Source organism: Carcharhinus amblyrhynchos, chromosome 13 (genome assembly GCF_965287045.1).
Source record: "Carcharhinus amblyrhynchos chromosome 13, sCarAmb.v2.hapA, whole genome shotgun sequence".
NCBI classification, from domain to species: Eukaryota; Metazoa; Chordata; class Chondrichthyes; order Carcharhiniformes; family Carcharhinidae; genus Carcharhinus; species Carcharhinus amblyrhynchos.
The window spans coordinates 57,047,625-57,065,851 of record NC_137336.1 but is presented as its reverse complement, the minus strand read 5'-3'; the positions used below and the strand labels follow the sequence as shown (position 1 = coordinate 57,065,851).

The following is an 18,227-nucleotide window of genomic DNA, read 5'->3' as shown; positions in this document are numbered from 1 at the left end:
AGATACTGACTATCTAGCTGACCTATAGATATTTAAATATTTTCATGATGTAACCAGTCCCCTCTCTGCAATCTCTAGTGAGATAATCTCATGTCCCACTGTTGGCAGCCATGGCTTTGGTTACATAGGCCCACATTCCCTCATTATTTCCCTGTTTCTCCTTCATGACTTTCCTAACGCCCATTTCTTTCGACACATCTTTTGGTCAATGTTCCGAATACCTTGATCTTGTCTCAATATTCATTTATTTCTAATTTGCTTCTACAGTGCCTTGCAATGTAATTTGCTGTTAAAGACACCATATAAGTCAAAGTATCATGCATTTGTTGTGTTGTATGTGATCAGAGGTAATGAAGACGATCGAGGAAGGTGATGTGGATGAGGTGACGAAGAAAAGAATTCACAAAAGCAAAGAGAAGGCCGGTGCACTCTGGCACATCTATGCAGCAAAAGACGCTGAGAAGATAAGAGAGCTGCTCAGAAAGGTGAGCTTCACATTGAACTTCAGTGTGAACATCTGTTGCCAAAATATAATGCTTTTATTATATGTTCATAGGATGCAGCTGGCCACATCATTTTTAGCTCTTGTGAAGGCGGTGGTGAACTGCTACTGGTTCATGCTGTTGGTGCATGCACTGTGCTGTTAGAGAGTTCCAGGGCTTTTACCCAGTAATGATGAAGGGATGGCAAAATATTTCCAAGTCGAAGAAGTCAAATTGCTGCAGTGTTTCTGGCCTGTGTTATACAGTTTAACTTTGGTGTGCTGGTGGTATAGGGAGTTGGTGTTTAAGGTGCTGAAAGGCTGTAGAACTTGAAGTTTTGAAGGGATTCCATGAGAGGCAAAATCCATAGTTGACAAAGGAGGTCCAGGATAATGTTAAATTGAAAAGTAAGGTATAAAAAGTTAGTAGTTAGTGGTTAGTGGCAGACCAGAGCACTGGGACGTTTTTAGGATCCAGCAGCAAAAGACTAAAAAGCTTATAAGAAGGGAGAATTTTGAGAGAAAGCTTGTATGCAAAATAAAACAAATAGTAAGGGTTTCTATGGATTTATAGATAGGAAGCAGGCAGCTAAGGTAAATGTAGGACATCTAAACGAGGTGGGTTTATTGATAACAGCAAACAAATGGCAGAAATGCTAAATAATTTTTTTGCATCAGTCTTCACAGTGGAAGACATTTCAAATATCCCTATAATTTCAGTTGGGCTGATTTCAGAGAAAATGGTAGAACTTACAAAAATTCTAATCACAAGGAAGAGAGTATTAGAGAAACTCAAGTTACTAAAGGTGGACAAGTGATCAAGACCCGATGAAATGCACACTAGAGTTTTAATGGAAGTGGCTTTTTTTTATTCATTCGTTGGACATGGGTGGCACTGGCTGGCCAGCATTTATTGCCCATCCCTAGTTGCCGTTGAAACTGAATGGCTTGCTAGGCCATTTCAGAGAACAGTTGAGAGTCAACTCTTTTGCTGTGGCTCTGGAGTCACATGTAGGCCAGACCTAATAAGGACAGCAGATTTCCTTCCCCAGGACATTAGTGAACCAGATTTTTTTTAATGACAATCAACACAGTTTCATTGTCATCAGATTCCAAAGTTCTTTATTGAATTCAAATTCTACCATCTGCTGTGGTGGGATTTGAACCCAAGTCCTCAGAACATTAGGTAAATTTCTGAATTAACAGTCTAGCAATAGTATCATTAGGCCATCACCTCCCTGGCTACAGAGATATTGGACCCATTGGTTGAAATTTTTTATAATTCGCTAAATTCCAGGAGGGTGCCAGAAGATTGGAAAACAGCCAACGTTACACCCTTATTCAAAAAGAGAGACAGGCAGAAGTCATGGAACTATATAGTTTGACATACATTATTGGCACAATGCTGGAGTCAGTAATTAAAGAGGAAATAGCTAATCATTTAGGAAAGCTCTATATAAGCCTTGCCAACATGTTTTATGAAAGGTCAATCATATCTGACAAATTTGTTCAAATTCTTTGAGGCTATAACAGGGAGAGTATATAGAGGAGGACCTATAGTTGCAGTGTATTTAGATTTGCAAAAGGCATTTGACAAGGTGGGTGCCACATAAGAAGCTGTGCATAAAGTAAAAGCCGTGGAATTGGAGGAAGTATGTTGGCATGGATTGAAAACTGGCTGTCACATAGAAAACAACGAATGGGAATAAATGGGTCATTTTCAGAGTGGAAACATATAACTAGTGGAATACCACAGGGATCAGTTCTCGGCCCACAATTGTTCATTATTTACATTAATTTCCTGGAGGAAGAAACAGAATGTAAAGTTTCCAAATTTGCTGCTGATATGAGAATAGGCAGAAGGGCAGGTTATGATGAGGATATTGTGATTCTGCAACGTGATATAGATAGACTAGGCAAAAACCTGGCAAATGGGGAAATATGAGATCATGCACTTCCGTAGGAGGAATCATAAGGCAGAGGCAGATTGTTATCTAAATAGGGAGAGATTACATGTGAGTAAAGCACAGAGGGATCTAGGTGTTCTAGTGCATGAATCTCAAAAAGCTAGCAGGTAGGTCCAACAAATAGTTAAAAAGACAAACAGCATTTTGGCCTTTATTGCAAAGGGGTTGGAATTTAAAAATAGGGAAGTTTTGCGCAGGATGTTGGTGAGGCCTCACCTGGAATAGTTTGGTCCCCTTACCTTAAAAATTACATTGAAACATTGGAGGCAGTCTCAAGGAGCTTCACCGGGGCTAATTCCTAGGGGGAGAGGGTTGCCCTTTCAAGAGAGACTAAATAGTCTGGGTCTGTATTCCGTGGAGTTTACTTAGACATTAAGATCCTAAGGGGGCTTGACAACCTCAAGATGGTGAGATGTTTTCAATTGTGGGAGAGTCTCAAACAAGGGGACAGAGCTTCAAGATAAACGGCTGGTCATTTAGAACTGAGATGCGAAGAAATTTCTTCTCGCAGAGGGTAATGAATCTCTGGAATTCTTCACCCCAAAGGGTAGTGGAGGCTATTAATAGAAGTATTTGAAGTGGAGGTGGGTAAATGTTTGATAAATCAAGGAATAGAGAGCTATGGGAAGATGGCACAGGAAAGGAGCATTCAATATAATCATCCATGATTATATTGAATGGTAGGGCAGGCCTTAAGGGGCTAGTGGCCTCTACTGCTTGAGTCTGTGTTAGAAATTGTAAACTATTGAATCCCCTTAAAATAAAATATTTTCTTCATTCACTTACTGGTGCCAAAAGGCATTTTAAAATTTCTCTTGAATGCTGTTTGCAGGGTGACTACTAAATAGGTACTCAACAAAATTGTTATTTTAATTTGAATGGTAAATTTTTACACCCTGTTCTTTCCCAAGGCACAAATTTCCTTCCTAATCTCCTTCAGCAGTACTATGATACTGCCTTCTGATCCAGGAGAGCTGTCAACTTCAGTTTGTTAAGATTAATACTGTTATTTGGTGCTTTCAATTTACTACTGTAATGGGTACCAATTCAACATTGACCTATTTAGTGAATGTTTCCAATACATATTGTATTTTGATTATTTTCAGCTCCTCAGAATCACTACTACAATATTTAGGATTCTGACTTGTTGTGCAGCTATTCCTTTGCTGTTATGTTACTGAAAATATATTTTGTCACATTTGATGTCTTTTGCTATCTTGAACCCTAATTATATATCCAAAATGTTTTGCAACACATTTTCAGATATTCTTTGCATAGTTTTATTCTACCTTCCATACCCATGTTGTTCATCCATTTTTTGAGGATAGCATTGTTTATGCTATGGTTACTCCTCAAAGACATACACTTAACTTCTATTTTTTGCGTTATAGTTTCAAATGTGCCTCATATTCCTCAATAAATATTACAGCAAGTAAGCTATTTTGATTCATCCCTCATTTCTTTGTTTGGCTCATTAAAGCTGCATCTCTATTTTAGACCTTCCCAATGCTGATTGCTAGATAAGTTATCAAATGCAAGCCTATGAGCTTTATTCTCCAAAATTTCTATCAGCTGTAAGTTGTAAATGTCATGCTGATTGCTTACAAGAACCAGATGAAAGTTATAAATTTTGGGTCTTCAGCAAGTTGGGTCAAAAAAGGCTTGAACTATATTATCAAGTTAGGTCTACACATTCCTTTTAATGGACATATTCCATGACTTTTTTGGATTGATTGTCTTATCTCCTTAAAGCATTCCTAAGCTCTGAAGTGGAAAATATAATTTTTTATGAATTTTTTTCCAGAAGCCAATCTTAAGAAATTCAAACATATAACAATTAACAATCCAGTTATCAAACATATATTTGGAAATTATTTAAAGAGAAAAGATCTTGCTCCTTTACATAATAGTGTAACTCTCTCTCAAAGGTACAGAGGAGATGCACCAAGATGTTGCCCGAGCTGGAGCATTTCTGCTATGAATAGAGGCTAGTTAGGCTGGGGTTATTTTTAGAGCAGAGAAGGCTGAGGGGGTACCTGATTGCAGTGTACAAAATTGTGAAGGACATAAAGTAGATAGGAAGAATCTTTTCCCTTTAGTAAAGGAGTCAATACCAGGGGGTGTCGATTTAGAGGGGATTTGAGAGAAAACTTTTTCACCCAGGGGGTGCTGGAAATCTGGAACACTCTGCTTGAAAGGATGGTGGAGGCAGGAACTCTCACAATATTCAAGAAGCATTTAGATGAATACTTCACATGCTGTAGCATAGAAGACTACAGACCAATTGCTGAAAAATGGATTAGAGGTGCTTGATGGCTGGCACAGATTCAGTGGGCCGAAGGGCCTCCTCCTGGACTGCATGAGTCAATGACCCTATGACATAGATGAGCATTCACAATTATGCACCCTCATACAGTAGATATATGTGCTTCAGTGTTCAGCTAGCTACAAAAAAGATAATCATATACAAATGAAGAAGATTGCTGAACCTTTTCTGTTGGATTGAGTTACATCTCTAAATCTGGAAGAAGGTGGTGGATGCGCTTCCATTTTCCACCAGTGTGGCCCACTAATTATTCTGGTCAGCCAGTTAGATGAATTCATTTCATTTTGCTCCTTTAAAGCAGTAAAGCTTTTCCTAAAGTTCATTTCCTTTTAATACCACCACATTTCGAATATCCGTTTTTGTTGTTGAACCCTATTGTCTGGTTTCAGTATTTTCACCACAGTTCCTACTTTCTCTGCAGAGCATCTTAAACTGCCTTGGTCATTATTTACTGTTGGAATGTCAAACCTTATCTTCCTTTCAGCTTAGCATTTTCAGTTTCTGTTTACTATTTCAAAATCATGCGTTAAGACCTATTTACTTAAATTGGACACTGCTGTGGTTGCTTCTCCCTCAGGTGTCTGAAGAGCAAGGTCAAGATAACCCACCAGACCATGATCCAATTCATGACCAGAGCTGGTACCTAGATCAGACTCTGCGGAAACGACTGTATGAGGAGTATGGTGTGCAAGGCTGGGCCATTGTACAATTCTTGGGGGATGCTGTCTTTATCCCAGCAGGAGCACCTCACCAAGTAAGGATTGTTGCTTCCCGAATTTTAAGGAAAACCAAGAGTTCCACAAGGTGTCAGTTATACTGAGTATTAGGTTGAGAAAGGATTAGCTTTTTAAAGTGTGAGAGGAGGTGCTGTAACTATTCAGAAAATAATTTGATGCACAAAGTAATGTGAAGCAACAAACACTTATTTGTATATGCCAAATATTATTTTATTGGCAACATCTTTCTGATAAATGGTAATTAATGTATCAGTGTTTTTACCAGAAGAATAATTTGTGTGTGTCTGAGCCTGCTGGAGAGAAAAATTCTATACCAGTTAAGAGTTGGACTTAAATGACATTTCAGTTATTTTTGGTTGTTTTAAAACCATAAAATCATTGAGTGCAGAAAGAGGCCATTCAGTCCATCGAGTCAGCACTGACTCCGAAAAAGCATCCCACCTAGGCCCTCCCCTCCATCTTATCCCTATAGTCCCACTCGTTTACCATGGCTAATCTACCTAACCTACACATCTTTGGACAATAATGGACAATTTATCATGCCCAATTCACCTAACCTGCATATCTTTGAACTGTGGGAGGAAACTAAAGCAGACATGGGGAGAACATGCAGCGTCTACACAGGCAAATCACTGAAGGCCAGAATTGAACATGGGCCCCTGCGGCTGTGAAGTAGCAGTGCTAAACACTGTGCCACTGTGTTGCCATGTTTCATTAAGCTGTTGCTTGTTCTTTATTTGAGTTCTGACTGTTCCTTTCTATGACATATGAAATATGATAATGCCTGTATGTCTTTGCTTCAGGTACACAATCTGTACAGCTGTATCAAAGTAGCTGAAGACTTTGTCTCTCCAGAACATGTCAAACACTGCTTCCGTCTTACTCAGGAATTCAGGCACCTCTCAAACACCCACACCAACCATGAAGATAAATTGCAGGTATGGAATTATTAATAGATGCTTCCAATTAATAATGCAGTTGTTTGATCTGAAGTATATTCCTATTGAAAATAAATACATTGCAAAGCCCCAACAGGAAGGGAAAGCCTTACTCTCAAATCAGTTTGGTCTTGGCCACTCAGTATCATATTTAGCCAGTCTGAATGAGAGTGGAAGAAAGCTGTGATCTAATGAAATTGTACAGTGAACACCAGTTCCTATAGGCCTTTTTTTTGAATTGTAAATAATATGATATTTAAGCATGACTGCAGTGATTGACAGAATCAGCTTGCAGGTAGAACAGTGACTAAGGCCCAATATGATTGCAGCTGAATTGGCAAAAGGAACGATCAGTGGTAAACTGAATAAATAGGATACTGTCATGGAACAAAAATGTAAGACTACATTGTAATTTCACAATTTAAACAGTAAATAGTTCCCTTTTCTCCCTTTCCTTTATGTTTGTATTGTGTATGTTGACTTGCTAGTTATGTGGACTATGAGTTAGCATGAAGTTTCTTGTCCTCAGGTGAAGAACATTATCTACCATGCTGTCAAAGATGCAGTTGGGACACTGAAGGCTGAGGAACCTAGACTGGCGAAGTCATAGAGGCACCTGTAATGGAAATCAGACTCAGAGGAACTGTTCTGTAACATACGCTCATGAAGAAATACATGCGAATAAAAAAGGAAGCTGTTTTTGATGGAGATAAGATGTTCAATAAAAGTCCAGCACCACAGTATCACAGTGGAATATATATCAGTTTTGCTGTGTTCTGCAGCAAGCTGTAGGAACTGAGGATTTGGGAGAGTGTCACATTGTAGTTAGTTTCGCACTGAGTTAGTGATTATATTTAAAATAAAATTGAAGTCCCTTTCCTCTTAATTTTTCCATATACATGCAACGTGCTGGGGTAATGAGAAAGGATCTTGTAGACGTAGCAAAGCCCACAAATGTAACATACTCGTTCCCAGAATGAGAAGCAAGTTCAGAAAGGCAACAAGTCTTTTTGTTGGCTCACAGTGATATGATCCACTGATCCCTGATTTTATTTAAGTTTATTTTTTCCTAAAGGCCTTTACAACATTCCGGACACTTGGAGGTTCTGAACTGTTTCTGTATGGTAATTAGCTATCCGTAGAGTTACAGCCAGACCTCACTGGAATCATAAACTAATTGCTGAATCAGGTCAAGAGATATGAGTTAACATGTTACAGTTTATAGTTTAGAATGATCACTGAATCATTCATTTTCCATCCCCTCCAGGCCGCAATCACAGATCAAGGTGGCAGGGGGAATTGGATTTCTGGTTAGGTCTGTGGATATTAAGGTTTCAGAAATATGGAACTGTTTAAAAATAATTTTGTTTGTTTCATTTTCAAGTTGAATTTTTGTGTCCCAACTTCATATATTTAAAAAAACAGACGTTATTTTGCAATACAATGGAGCAATCTCTTCAAACAAAATCTTCTGACCTGTTTGCTGCAGTCTGCTGCCTTTAGCTGGAAATTATAAATGATGCTCCTTCTGACACGGGCAAATGGATATGTCACACTTTTTTCTTTCAATTTTTGTGAAGCACGTTCCTTTTGCTTCTGGCTGCTGGATTTGTGCATCATAAAGCCTAGAGAATCTGACCCTGTAAGCACAGGGAAATGGTATGAGTTCCTTGCGCGGGTATTGAAATTTAATCTAGGGACGCCCAGAGAATTACCACTTTTAAGAGCCAGACACTACTTTATAAATCAGGCAATAAGAAAGAAATTGGGTGTCATCAATGCCGAGTCTTGCCACACTCTAGTCCTGAGTGAAAAAGCAAAATCTCAGTACTAAGCTGAAGTCAACTGTGCTATAAAAATAATATTGTAGAACTGAATTTTAGCTATTATGGAGAAGCATTGAGAAAATTCTGATTTGTTGTTCCCCCACCCCCAAATATTATTTTAGTCCTCTCATCTCTCTTTGTTTTATATCAGAACCATAAAGCAAGAATCACAGGGATGTGTAAAGGTGAATTTTGTATCACACTGAACAAAACTAGGTCATTAAATTTTAATTTCCATTCACTGCATCTGAGCTTCACCACAGATCTGATGCCTGTCCACGAGGACTTGAGGTCATAATGTTCAAATATTGAGTGGTTTAGAGTGAATTTGACTAATCAGGATTCTCCTTTATCCATACCTTTTAGAGAACTGAGGAAAACTGTATGGATGTGGAGTTCAAAAAATACTTTAAAATGTGATGATCTGATGATTCCTGTTCCATTGATTGTCATCAAATGTTTAATATTTCTATATGCAGTCTTAAAATATTCTCCCATTTGTAAACAGTTTTTCAAAGAGGCATTTATTGGCATTTTAGACTGTTACAATGGTATTCATCTGTGTGGGGTTATTTTTATTACGCACACTGCTGACAATTCTTTTACCAAGCATATTTTTTTTGTGAATGAATGGTTAGATCACAGGAATGCAAATTCTTAAATGTGGACTATGATTCCTGCTGTGGTTCAAGAATGTGAAATAAGTGATTTTATACTGGGGAGTTAATAGTTTTGTTTTAACGTTGATAGTTTTCATGTTGCATTGTCAGTGAAGAGAATCAATCTAAGGATATGTTGGATAGAATGGCAGAAACAACTTCGGCCGGGTTGGAGTAATGTAGAGCCAGGATGCAGGAAGGTGGTTGACCCTCACTAGGAAGGTGGCTGTTCCAAGAATATAAATCAAATTAACTGAACAGTCATCAAAAAATTGGGTGAAATTAGATTATTCACAGATTTTCATCATATATAGTTTAAAAATGTTTACAGGTAGCCATTGCTGTTGGGAAAATTGCCTTATATGTTTTGGGGTTGTGGAGTCTGGGGTTGCCTAAAGATTTTTAAGTCTGGTCTTGCAGCCATGCAGTTAATTGCCCTACTGTCCTAGTTTTCAGTCCCTGGCTAGCTGAGTTTCTATGTATGACAGGATGGCAATCAGAACCACTTCCACATAGTAATTATTCTTCACTTCCACATGAGGATCTTCAACCTATTGGTAGGGCAAGTTGACAGGATGCTGTAGAGCCATAACTTTCTGTTTCGATTTAAAAAAAAGCCGGAAATGATGTCTTTGCTTCTGGGCTCTACACTGTTAATGGATAATACAGTTCCTAGAGGCAGGAAGACTCAATACTGTAACAAAGTTTGCATTATTAACAACAATGCTTGAGAAGAAAGCAAGGGGTGCTAAACCTTTATTTGAAATAATACATGCAGTGGCAAAGGTTTTACTGGCCTGTTGCACCTTCCAGTGTGTTTCATTCAGATTTTTTGGCCATTTATATATACTTTTGATGAAGATTTGTGCAGAGGCGCTTTTTGTCAGTCACTGCAATTCTTAAAAAAAAAATTAACTTTGGATCTTTAAGCAAATGTGAATACAAAAATGCAGACATTATCCTTGATGACAGCTTTAAGCATATGGCAGACTTCCAGCATTGGCATTCAGGCAGATTTGACAGTACCCACCAGTTTATTTTTCCAAACAGACTGCTTCCAAGATTCAGTATTTACAACCAAAACTGTCTCTAGAAGTATGTTTTTATTTTTTTTTGTTTGGGCAGGTACCATGGTACCATTCGTAAATCCAATGTTTTTGTTGATATGTATGCTGTTGTGACTTTTTAATAAAAGGATAAAATGAAGAAAAAAATACTGTCACATAATGTAGAATACTTTGTCTTCATTTACTGCAAGCATTTTGTGAAGGGCTGATTTAGGTTTCAATATTCTTATTAAAATTTAAAGAAATAAGTTTGTCTCTAGTCTCAATTTATTTAAAATTTGCTGATTCTTAGAACAGCGAAATTTAGATCCACAGGTCAATTCTCATCACAAGTGAGAAGTTTATCATATCCTCAATACCTCCACTATTCCAAAAGTGCAAGGTGTCATCCATGGATTGTAGCTTGAAGGAAAGTTATCATAGGTAAATAATCATAAATGATCCAGCACAGTCATTTCGCCTATGCCAGTGTTGTAATTTATCTGTTTAGTTTCATCCTCACATCTATTAATTTTTAATATGTCCTGTTCTCTTTTAAATTATTTTATAGGTTCTGCTTTCATTGGTGGTGTTTCTTGTACAGAATTTAATTTTCTAGCAAGTCCCTATATAATGGTTAAGAAATCTGTTTCAATTGTTTTCATTCTTTTCATGGTACTGGTATAGGATCATAGAATCCTACGGTACAGAAGAAGGTCATTTGGCCCATCGAGACTGCACCAACCACAATCACATCCAGACTCTATCCGCATAGCCCCATGCGTTTACCCTAGCTCGTCCCCCTAACACTAAGGGGCAATTTAGCATTGCCAATCCACCTAACCCGCACATCTTTGGATGTGGGAGGAAACCAGAGCACCTGAAGGAAACCCATGCAGACATGGGGAGAATGTGCTCCACACAAGGCTGGAATTGAAAGCGCGTTCCTGGCGCTGTGAGGCAGCAGTGCTAACAACTGTGCTACCTTGCCACTTGTGCTGGGATGATGAACATAACAAAAAGAGAGGTGCAGCTGGGATGAAGGAGGGTTTCCGTTGTAACACTTCATTTGGAAGAAGTAGAATTCAAAGTGAGAACAGGTTCAACCAGGCGCTATAAGGCGTTGGTGAATAAAAACTGGTTGAGCCAGTGTTTCAGAGACATAGCAGAGAGCCTGCAGGCTATCTTGGTGAACAGTGTGGGGTGTAAGGGAACTACACCCGAAGTGAAAAGTTGATTGAGCCAGAAAACAACAGTGTCAGGAAAGTCATGAATGTAGGTGGGATAAAGTTTGGTAAAGGTATTTGAAGAAAAGGATCAAGGTAGAAGGAAGTTTGTTTCTGTTAGTACATGGTCCACTAAACCATCAATCTGGACAGCTCTTGGGAGGAGATAGATGGAGAACTATGAGGTTGGATGTAACAAGTAGAAAATGTCTAGAAGAAAATAACTTAGAAACAGGAAAATAATGGTTTATATTTGGTTCCTCGTTGATACGATTTACATGTTTCCCATCCATGAAATACTATTGCCCCTTGTTTATTAGTCAACTTCCTATCCCATTAACCTTTCAAAATGAGTGGGAGGAGGCTTGTGTGGAGCGTGAATATCAGTAGTGCCAAATATAACCTCTTGCATTCTAAATTTGTTTTGTTCATCAAAATTCTCAAACAATTTGAAATCGCATTTTCTAAATATGTCTTTTATAAGTCTGCCTTGGTGGACAGGGGTAACTTCCACCCTTGTCATATGGACTGTGGCAGCCTATCAAATCCTCCTGCCGTGTAGGACAGACAACCTATTATAAAGACAGTAACAGTCATGTAAGGAGTGTTCACATTGTACTTTTAATCAGGCACACTATTTTAGAAATTTTCCAAAGAAAGAAAGTGAACATATGAAAAACCAAACAATATCAGTTTAAACATTTTCTCTGCAGCATTAATTACTCTTCCAGAGGACATTTCTCCAAGGCTATTTCAATAAATCCCACCTGTCCTGGAAAGATTATTTCTGCTTAAGGACTGGCACCAATGTCTTCAGAATCTAAACATGTTCAGTCAATATCTTCGATCATGAGTCAACAAGTATGCTTTTAGACAATTTTACAATTGCCTTGTGTCACATTTTCTCTTAACATTTATTCCAGCCTATTTCCTTAAAAGGAGCTTGCCTCAACTGGATGCTCTTACATCTGGACAGTTATTGAATCTTATAGCATTGGAAGTATTAGTCCATTGAACCTGTGCCAGCTCTTTGAAAAAAACTATACAATTGTTCCTACTTTCCTGCTCTTTATAATCCTGAAAAAGCTTTCCTTTCCTGCATTTATCTAATCGCCTTTTGAAAGTTACTATTGAGTCTGCCTGCAGCAACCTTTCCTGATCACAACACACTGTACATAAAATATATCTTTGTGTCACAGTTGCTCTTTTAGCCGATTACTTTTGATCTATGTTCTTTGATTATGGCCCATCCATGAATGGAAGCAGTTTCTCCTTACACTATCAACACCATCTGTTCTAGGACCCTTGCTGTTTGTCATTTTCATAAATGACTTGGATGAGGAAGTGGAGGGATGGGTTAGTAACTTCGCCGACGATATGAAGGTTGGTGGTGTTGTGGATAGTTTGGAGGGATGTCAGAAGTTGCAGCGTGACATAGAAAGGATCCAAGACCGAGTGGAGAAGTGGCAGATGGACGTCAACGTGGATAAATGTGTAGTGGTCCATTTTGGCAGGACCAATGGGATGAAGGAGAACAATATCAAGGGTAGGAGCCTTAGCTGTGTTGAAGAGTAGAAGGATCTTAAGGTGCAGGTCCATAGGACTCTTAAATCGGCCTCGCAGTGGAGGATGTGGTCAAGAAGGCGTATGGTGTACCAACCCTCATTAATCGAGGGATTGAGTTTAGGAGTCGGGAGGTAATGCTGCAACTTTATAAGACCCTTGTCAGACCCCACTTGGAGTACTGTGTGCAGTTCTGGTCGCCTCACTACAGGAAGGATGTGGAAGCTCTTGAGAGGGTGCAGGGGAGATTTACAAGGATGCTGCCAGGATTGGTAGGCATGCCTTATGAAGATAGGTTGAGGGAGCTAGGTCTCTTCTCCCTGGAGAGACGAAGGTTGAGAGGTGACCTGATAGAGGTTTTTAAAACGTTGAGAGGAATAGATAGGGTAGATTCTCGGAGGCTATTTCCCAGGGCTGAAATGGTCGCTACGAGAGGACACAGGTTTAAGGTGCTGGGAAGCAAGCACAGAGGAGATGTTAGGGGTAAGTTTTTCACTGAGGGTGGTGAGTGAGTGGAATCGGCTGCTGTCGGTGGTGGTAGAGGCGAACTAGCTGGGGTCTTTTAAAAGACTTCTGGATGAGTGTATGAGATCTAATGGGATTGGGAGTTGCAGATCGTTCTACGGCTTGGTAGGTATAGATGTGATTGGCATATCTTGTGGGCTAACGGGCCTGTTTGTGCTGTAGCATTCTATGTTCCATGATATTGAACACCCCTATCAAACCTCTTAGTCTCAGTTCTAAGGAGAATAGTTCCAGCTTCTCTAGCTTCCATGGGTTTGAAGTTCTACAATCCTGGCACCATTCTATTAATCTTTCTGCACCCTCTCTAAGGTCTTAATATCCTTCCTCAGGTGTGGTGCCTAGAATTCAACACTGCTCCAGCTGAAGCTTAACCGATGTTACAAAAGTTTAGTATTGCATTTAGCATTAGCTTTGCTTTTGTATTCCTTGATCAATAGATGATTTGTGTGCATACACCTCTAGCTGCCTGTCTTCCTGCACCCCTCTAAAATTGTATGATTCAGTTAATATTGTCTCTCATTCTTTGTACCACACTTTTCTGCATTAAATTTCCTTAGTTACTCATGTTACTGGGGCTTGTTACTATCCTCCTCATTGTTCCCATTTCTGAGTTCTGATGATCTGCAAACTTTAAAAGCTTTACAGTTTTGAAGCTATTTGGAGGCCAAATGGCATTGTTCCCAAAGATGTGTTAAAAGCAAAATTTCCTGGCTGAGTTGATTAGTGCTAACGTTCAAAAGATAGGAACAATTTCTTTTCAGAAGTTTGCTAACTGGAAAGGAAACAAATGTGAAAGGTTTGAATGAGTCTTCACCCGAGAAGAATTAATCTGTCATTCTTAATGCTAAATTGGAAAACTAATAAAAATTCTTCCATTAGGACAGGTTATCCAGTAGCACTGCAGGATAATGCCATGTACTTGACAAAAATTAAACTGAATTCTTGTGAAGGTGAAATCTCTATAGGACAGCAAGTTTTTTTTCTTAATTCTCATTTATTTCTGATAAACACTTTTCCATATTAAAGGTGTTGTATAAATTCAAGCTGACACTGTATATTCACATTAGTGATAATATGGAAAGAAAAAACTCCCATTTGTATCATACCTTTCATGACCTCAGGACATCCCAAAACACTATGTCCAATTGCATACATTTGAAGTCTAGTTGCTGTTGTCAGGAAAATAGAAATTTAATCTGTGTAATTGAATCCAAATTATCTTATGAAATCACAGCCCATAATTTGCTTCTTGATGTCTATTCCACATTTGAATCATCAGAATCCCCTAGATGACATTACAACTTGCAGTTACACTACACACACACACACACACACACACACACACACACACACAGCAGAACTATTCCTGCTCAGGTACTGATCTAGAAATTATCAATAAGGGAAGAGCAATTTCACAGTTACGGCCTCGATTTTGCAGTTAGCAATGATGTCTCAATATTTGCCATTGACTTTGAGAAAGACTGCCCATAAGCATTTTGCGGGTTGGAAAGGGTTGATTTCTTCTATTTCAATATTTGTTTTGATCAATTTGGTGTCAAGGGAGGATCTGTGATGTATGGTAAATGAAATAATCAAACAAGCTGAGGAGGCAATCAGATTGAAAAATTCTCACAGACAGCAAACAGGAAGTAAAAATTATGGATTATAATTCCAGTTTTCATAATTTTACAGAAAGCAAAAATAAAGATAATTACTTACAGATGATATTAAGGTATATGGTGAAATACTGTAAAATTCTAAAAACTTTTTTAAAAAGTTTTTATTGCAAAATAATGAAATTTTACCATGTAATAGAGTGAATGACATTACACACCAATCAAATTTCCTTTTCAAAGCCAGAGAGGTTGCTCAGAAGTACATATGACTTAGAATACCATTATAAAAGCTCATTCAATAAGATTAACATTTTCATTGATTTTACAATTAGAATGGATCTTAAAATATGAAGTTCTGATCAAATCACTGACTATTGATTGCATTTGCACAGCCAGCAACAGTGCAGACTGGAGGAACAGTGTACCTTGACAGCAACTTTGGCCTTTCAATGTTAAATTACACTTGTGCAGAAACCAGAAGTTTTACACACTAATGACAGTTTTGTCTTATTACAACCCCAAATTCTCAACGACCACCCTCGTGAAAAATGATCTGCAGATGCCGGTGTTGGACAGGGGTGGGCAGTGAAGTCTCATAACACCAGGTTAAAGTCCAACTGGTTTATTTGGAATCATGAGCCTTTGGAGCGCTGCTCCTTCATCAGGTGAGCCACCTGATGAAGGTGCAGCGCTCTGAAAGCTTGTGATTCCAAATGAACCTGTTGGACTTTAACCTAGTGCTGTGAGACTTCTTACTGTGCCCTCATGAAAAATGCCTGACCTCAAATGCTCAGTTTTTTTTTTGAAAAGCCTGGGAACGGGAATTATAGTTTGCTGCATGTCAATAAATGAAGATTGCAAGGTGGAGAATTTGTTTAGCTTCACTGTTTGAACTGAGACGAGCAAAGAAACAGAGTTTGGAGGAACCTGCCTGATTAGTGTGCAGAAAGGAATTTAAAAGTCAGAATGGGAACAGTCTAAATCCAGAAAAGTCAGTTAAACAAGAAGTGGGATTTCCCCAAGTCATCAAAGTTTTGTTTACATTATATTGTTTGCATTGTAGTTTCAAGCAGAGTATGAAACAAAGATGAAGACGTTGTTGTGCCTGAATCACAGGATCATTTTATGCTAATTGCTCTGTTCCCCTTCCAGGTAAGGGGCACCCGATGAAGCTGGTTGCCTTAGACCTGAATGCATTCTATCATGGATCCACTGCTTATGCATCAAGAATTTGGTAGATCTCCTCAAACAAAAGTGAAACAAACACCAGGAGAGATGGAAAATAAAAGTAAAATACTAAGGATACTAGAAATTTGGAATAGAAACAGAAAGTTCTGGCTAAACTCAGCGGGCCTGGCAGCATCTGTGGCTCCTTCAGCAGGACTATTTTAACCTGAAAAATTAACTCTGTTGTTCCCAGACCTGCTGAGTTTATTTTGCATTTTCTGTCTTTTTATACCTGAATAGGTGTACCTTATACAAATGAACATTGTACAAGTTTAGCATTTGGCACATTGAAACTGATGAAGCCAGAGAGGATTGTGAAAACTTTGAATTGGCTCCAAAAGCAGTCACTGAGATCTTCACTCCTTTTGGTTCTGATAATTCTGGGAGTTCAGGCTACATTTATACCTTAACTTCACAATTCGACCACGCTAGTTTTGCAAGCCCACTTCAGAGGCATTATTGACCTACACCAGGAAAGATATCTTCACTACTTTTCCTAGATTCCTTACCAAATGTCGACCCCTTTGGAGACTTTCCTGACATCAGACGGATATTTACCTTTCATGAGAATGGAATGATGCTACTTTCAACTGTTTACCTTGAGAACCAGTATACCATAAATTATAAAACCTCATCTTGATTCTGTTTCTGATGATTGTGGAGCTTTTGCTATACAATGACCACATTTTGCCTTGTTATTAATGATACATTAAATACACATATTTACACATTTTCCCCCATATAGTAATAACCATAGAGAACACATAACCAGAATGATGACTGGATTTGAAGCAACCAAGATGATTAGTGTAAATGGATGTCACCATGATTATTGGAAAGGCTTAGGGTGGAGTATCCATCGCAGAAGTTATACTTTGCACAAACTGTTGGAACAAGTAAGACTCAAACTGGCTCCACACAAAAAAGTATGTTAGATCCATGAGAAAACAGGGAACCTCAGACCAATCATTATGTAGTTAAGGATCGGCTGAAACTGGGCTGGTTAATCACTGATGTTATGGAGTAATTCACTTAGAAACCAAAAAGAAACATTGCAACACTCGACACATCATCCCTATGGGTGTTCAACAATAACTTGCATTCATATAGCACCTTTAAGGAAAACATATCAGGACACTTCAATGAAGCATGGAATCGCTAAAGTGCAGAAGAAGGCCATTTGGCCCATCAAGTCTGCACTGGCTCTGGCAGAGTACCTTACCCAGGCCCCCTTGCCCCACTCTAACCCCATCACTCCACACTTTTACCATGGCTGATCCATCTAACCCTCAGGTCTATGGAAATTAAGAAGCAGTTTACCATGGCTAATCCACCTAACTTGCACATCTTTGGACTGTGGGAGGAAACCAGGGCACCCGGAGGAAACCCACGCAGCTACACGGAGAATGTGCAGACTCCAGACAGTCACCCGAGGCTGGAATTGAACCCGAGTCCCTGGCACTGGGAGGCAGCAGTGCTAACCAGTGTGCCACTATGCTGCATAACCAGACAAAAATTGACAGCAAGGAGAAACCATTAAAGAGCTTATGTTTGAAGGGAGTTCTTAAAGGAAGGTGGAGATGATAAGGCAGGGAAGTTGAGAGACAGAATTCCAAAGCTTCAGCCACTAATGGTGGAGCAAGAGAAGGTTGGACGATATAAGAGTGAGAATTTGTTAAATATTAAGATCACTGATGGTTGTAGTATTGGATGAAGTTACAGAGACAGGGAAGGGTGAGGATATGAAGAGATCTGAACACGGGTGAGAATTTTAAATTGGTGACGTTGCCATTTTACGAAAGCCAATGCAGGTTGGTGAGCACAGGAGCACTGGGGCAACAGGACATGGTGGCAGATTGGAGACAGCAGAGTGTGATGAATGGGAGTCTGGTTAGGAGAGCTTTTGAATGAAGATAATCAAAGCACGAATGGGAGTTTCAGTAACGGATGAACTAAAGCGGGTAAAAGCAAAATAGTGCGGATGCTGCAATCTGAAACAAAAACAGAAAGTGCTGGAAAATCTCAGCTCTGTCCATGAGTCATTCAGACTCGAAACATTGGCTCTATTCTCTCTCCACGGATGCTGCTAG

At 39.0% G+C, this 18,227-nt stretch overlaps 1 protein-coding gene across 1 annotated transcript in view; it reads left to right on the top strand.

Annotated features, from left to right (window-relative positions):
- The window catches only part of LOC145351930 (lysine-specific demethylase 3B-like), a 119,427-nt gene extending 109,184 nt beyond the window's left edge, over positions 1 to 10,243 (top strand). The window contains exons 24-27 of the mRNA XM_080201723.1: positions 346 to 485; positions 5,352 to 5,528; positions 6,315 to 6,449; positions 6,979 to 10,243. Coding sequence (XP_080057849.1) covers positions 346 to 485; positions 5,352 to 5,528; positions 6,315 to 6,449; positions 6,979 to 7,059 — 533 coding nt within the window. The 3' untranslated portion in view covers positions 7,060 to 10,243. The remainder of the gene's footprint in view (positions 1 to 345; positions 486 to 5,351; positions 5,529 to 6,314; positions 6,450 to 6,978) is intronic.
- Positions 10,244 to 18,227: the final 7,984 nt, after the last annotated feature.